Source organism: Pteropus alecto, unplaced genomic scaffold (assembly GCF_000325575.1).
Source record: "Pteropus alecto unplaced genomic scaffold, ASM32557v1 scaffold468, whole genome shotgun sequence".
Classification (NCBI taxonomy): Eukaryota; Metazoa; Chordata; class Mammalia; order Chiroptera; family Pteropodidae; genus Pteropus; species Pteropus alecto.
The window spans coordinates 544579-549513 of NW_006441394.1; the positions used below are offsets into that span (position 1 = coordinate 544579).

At 49.6% G+C, this 4935-nt stretch overlaps 1 protein-coding gene across 2 annotated transcripts in view; it reads right to left on the bottom strand.

Annotated features, from left to right (window-relative positions):
- Nucleotides 1-2268, bottom strand: part of FOLR1 (folate receptor alpha) — a 3057-nt gene extending 789 nt beyond the window's left edge. The window contains exons 1-4 of one of the 2 annotated variants that reach the window (XM_006918691.1): nt 2116-2268; nt 650-838; nt 384-519; nt 18-58 (exon numbers count right to left, since the gene is read on the bottom strand). In XM_006918691.1, the coding sequence (XP_006918753.1) occupies nt 18-58; nt 384-519; nt 650-838; nt 2116-2268 (519 nt within the window). Of the gene's footprint in view, nt 1-11; nt 59-383; nt 520-649; nt 839-2115 lie in introns of both variants that reach the window. The other variant, XM_006918692.1, reaches the window with a different exon arrangement.
- Nucleotides 2269-4935: the final 2667 nt, after the last annotated feature.

Genomic DNA, 4935 nt, shown 5'->3' on the forward strand with positions numbered 1-4935 from the left:
TGTAGGGAAGAGATATAAAAGGGCTGGCAGTCAGCTCCCACTGGGCACTGGTTAGACCCTGTAGGAGGATGGAAGGCCTTTAGCCACTGGGCCCAGAACTGTCCCTGGTTCCACCAGCCTCACAATTCCAAATCACTCCCACCCTCTATCACCCAATCCCTCCCTCCCCATTCTGGCCCTCACCTGAGGTCCAGTTCCAGCCCTTGTGCCAGTTGCTCTTGCAGGTGTAAGAGCTGCGGCAGGGGCACTGGTTAGACCCTGTAGGAGGATGGAAGGCCTTTAGCCACTGGGCCCAGAACTGTCCCTGGTTCCACCAGCCTCACAATTCCAAATCACTCCCACCCTCTATCACCCAATCCCTCCCTCCCCATTCTGGCCCTCACCTGAGGTCCAGTTCCAGCCCTTGTGCCAGTTGCTCTTGCAGGTGTAAGAGCTGCGGCAGTCTTCCCACCAGCTCTGACAGTCCTCCTTGCACAGGGGCACGTCCAGAATCCGCTCTTTGCGCCAGCTCTGGTCCACCTTGGAGAAGTCGGTAGAGAAAAAGAACTCAGGTCTAGGATTCTCAGCAGCCCAGCCCCGAATAGACCCAGAGCTGGAGAGGCAGCGTGAGAAGATGTCTGGGAAGCAGACATGGGGAAGACACTTGTACCTGCTGGATCCAGGGCCCTAGGTTGGGGGAGCACTCATACAAGCATGTGTCTTGGATGAAGTGGCGCTTGCAGGCAGGCTCCATCTGGCCACAGTGGTCCCAGTTAAATTTGTACAGGTTGGAAATATCCTTATGGGCTTCCTCGCTGGTGTTGACGGAGCAGCAGGCATTCTTCTTCCAGGGGCTGCACTGGATGGGAAAGACACAAGGACTAATTCCAGGCCCAGCGTAGCCAGTATATCCCCACAGGCAGCCTATCTTCTTTGAGTCCTTGATCCCCTAATGCAGTCAGTCTTTCAAGGAAATACTTGCTGTTGGGGGGCCCTCTTTGGGGAGGTGCAGTCAGTACAAAATTCATTAATTCAAATCTTTATTGAGCTCCTTCTTACTCTAACCCAGGCAGTTTTCTAGGATCTGGGGATACAGCAAGAACACAGCTCACAGGATGATTGCTTTGGGAATAAGTAAAGCAGGGGAGAGGAATAGAGAATCACAGTTTTATAGAATGGTCAGATCAAGCCTCATTGAGAACAAGACAAAGACCCAAAAGTGACTTGGAAGCAAGTTAAATTGTAACCCCAGAATAGTTCTACTTACATAAATACTCAATACATTCTTACTGAATGAATGGAAACCCACTGTCTAGAATTTAGTATAAAAGCAAAATATTAAAATGTGTACTTTTGAAAAACTGTAGGCTGAAAAAGTTAAAGTCAAGGCTGCTTGAAGTACCCAAGTTATACGATCACTTGTCCATCTATACTGGCAGCTGCAGGCTCAGTGATTCAAAACAAGCACAGATGGGGACTGTGAAAATTACCTGCTAATGAGGTCAAAATAAACATTTACATATTGGAATGCATATTACAAGTGACTTTCCTTTTGTTTTTCCTTTACAGTTACTGCATCATATTGATTTTTTTAATGTTTATATAGTTTCAGGTTATTAAAGGGGTTGCAGCAATATAATTGTCATCGGAAGGAGACCGCAGGTCCAGTAGGGTCAAGAGCCCCAGCTACAATGTTTGCTAGATGCATGAATCAAGGTGCCTGGCACCCAGCCTCATGACTGTGAGATCCACTTTTCTTGGCAGCAAAGAAGCCTCTATGCACAGCATGTACTTCCTCCTCTCAGATCTTTGGAGGGGTCATTCTCAATCTAGACTCTGAAATCAAAATCAACCCCCAGGAGGGATCGCTCCAATGTCACAGACCCCTTTCCTGATCTATGTAAGACAGAAACCCAACAGCCAAAAGACTGAGCCGTTGGCATTGCACTGGCCATGCTAGCACACAGTATGTGTTTTGCAAATAGTCACCCATATTAGTGCAGACCGAAGGTCTGTCTCCTCAAGCAGCCTTCCTGCCTCCACTTCGGAAAGCATTTAACACTTCCATCATCCACTTTTCTCTTCCTGAGTCAGTTTCTCCCCACCCTACACCACCCCTCCTCTCCCTAGGCACACCTGCATGTGCAGCTTGTCTTCGGGGCTTGGCTTTTCCTTGTGGTGTTTGGCATCCATGCAGACATTGAGCAGGTCTGTCCTGGCCCGGGCTGCCCATACTGTGACCCCCCACACCAAAAGGAGCAGCAGCTGTGTTGTCATGGGCCAGGCCATGTCAGCCCCTGAAGGAAGACTTGTGGTCAGTGACACCAAGGAAATTGAAGTTGGGGCCTCAAGGTATGGGAACAGATCCAGGTGGGTGGAGCCTTGATGAAGCCTGAGGCGGGGACTCATATCCCACCCCCACACCAGTGTTTCCAGTTCCCAGCCTAAGTGAAGGGCAGCTTCAGATGCCAGCTGGGACAGTCCTTGGCTGGAGACTAACTGACTTCTCCAGATTGTGGTGAGCATCGAGTGATGCTACTAAGGGATGGATTTGGCCAAAATGCAGATGTAGCCAGGAGGTTTCCATAGGTCCATAATCCCTTGTTCAAAGTCCTTGGAGACATATGTTTCAGAGTTTAAAATTAGGTGATACGATTTACATGCACTCAACAATCAAGCACACATTCTGTGGTAAAATAGTTACACCAGTGGGATAAATAAAAACTATAATAACCTCACATTAATTTTCAGGTCAGGTTTTGACACTGAAAAACTTCATGTAAACATTTACAGTGTTATCTTATTTTTGGAGCTCCAAATAAGCTGTAGACCTATGTTTAAAAGACAAAATAAAAAGGCTCCATTCCAGTCCTTTCCAGCCTTACTATTTGGCCTCTCCCAGAGCCTGTGTGGCCTCTGGGATGTTACGGAGGCTTGTGAGTGGGCATCCATAGGTGGCCAGAGAGCCCCTGGGGCCTTGAAAAGCTCCTGAGCCTCCTACCACAGAGCTGGCCTCAGCTCAGCCTTCATAACATCTCAACCCTCTGACTTCATACACTGAGCTTTAGAAGGTGACTGTTCCCTCAGCCCGCTGGTCACTAGGTGCCTAGCTCTCCTAAAACATTCAATATTCATTTCCCACAGCTCCTAAAGCTTATGTGCCCCCTGCTCACAAAGTTGCCTCACCTCCACTTGCCTCATCTCCTGTAGAGCTCTCGCCTGGGCCTCCTAGACAGGGCCTGAGCTGGACGGCTTCCAGGGAGACTGCCCAGCAAAGCTGGAGAAACCTCGATTTGAATTCCCACCTAGCTCTTCTCCTCCTCTTTGCCCTCTCTTCACCCCTCACCATTCCACAATCCAATATTCTGCTCTATTTATTCCTGTATTATCGCACTTGTTCATTCATTCATTCCAGGACCCAATCATCCCGCTGTTGACCCAATCAATCACTGATCTCTAAGAGCACAGGACAAATCTGTACTCTCAGGGACCACCAGGTGATTCTTCGGATTAGGCTGCTTGGGGGAACAAAGTCTAGCAGTTCAGAGCACAAGGTTCCAGACCAGCCTATCTATGAACCCAGCCCTCACACTCACGTCCTGCTTGACCTTGGGGGAAAATAACTCAAATTATCTCGAGGCTTAGTTTTCTTATCTAAGGATTAAATATAGGGGGGAAAAAAACAACAAATGATAGCTAGCTGGGTACAGATTAAGGACTCAGTTGGCTACAGGTTGCGGGATGTACCCTGAGCCACACAGCAGGGGTCACCCAGGTCTGACTTGGGACCCTCAAGTCCAGAGCTCCTTTGGCTTTTGTCCTCTGTACCTTCTCTGAGCTGAAGCTCCCATGGGAGCAACTGACTCAGAGTCCTGGGGGAGTCCTGGGATGGGAGTTCTGTTGGATCCCACCTATTGTGTCAGTCGTCTTTCTTGCTGTGGTTGCTTTCTAGAGCTGGAGGTCTCTTCTTCATGCCACCTACATCATTCTGCAAGCCCCTCCCCACCTTTTTAGGCTCAGCTTCAGGTCTTAGACCAGATATGACCCCACCACCAACAACAACCATCACCCTCGACCTACACACACACACCCACCAAGGCCCCAGACTCGAAGTGCTGAGAACTCTGTTCCGCGCTGAAAAGCAAGAGCCCTGGGTTCCGTTTTGGGGATGGACGCAAGTTTGTAGTTTAACCTTGGGCAGGCCCCGCTCTGCTCTGGGTCTCGGTCTTCACATCCGGATTCTCTACACTTTAGGCGAAGTGGATCCTCCCAGTGGAGAAAATCCTTTAACTTTTTGGCACCAGGGACTGGTGTTCCTTTGAGAATCTAATGCCTGATGATCTGAGGTGGAGCCAAAGCAGTGATGCTAGCGCTGGGGAGTAGCTGCAAATACAGATGAAGCTTCTCTGCTCACCGCTCACCTCCTGCTGTGCAGCCCAGTTCCTCATAGGCCACGACTGCTACCAGTCCATGGCCTGGGGGTTGGGGACTCCAGCTTTAACACATGCTGGGAGTACAGTAGGGCTTGTTGCTTCTGATAGGGGAGGAGAATGGCATACCTGGTAGTGAAGGTGGTTCTCTGTTTGACCCAGGCTTCTGGCTCTGCTCTATAGTTTCCCTCGCCTTATTCCAGGGGACAGCCGTGGTTTAGTGGCCTAGGAGACGAGCAGTCAGGCAGGCAGGCAGTGGGAATGTGGCCCAGGAGTGGAACCTGGGATCAGGCAAAGGCCACTCAGCAGTTAATTATTGCATGTGATCACCAGCCAGGCCTCCATGGGAGGGGGTGGATTAATAGTACAGTCCTAAGGCCAGTCCCCAAGTCCCACTCACTCTATTTTCTCCCAAAAGCTCAGGTCTGATAAAAACTTACAGCATGAGTTGCCGGAATCTTTTAAAATTATCTGGTGTACTTCCAACACCCCTGTCCTGTGATACAGATAACAAGACCCAGGGAAT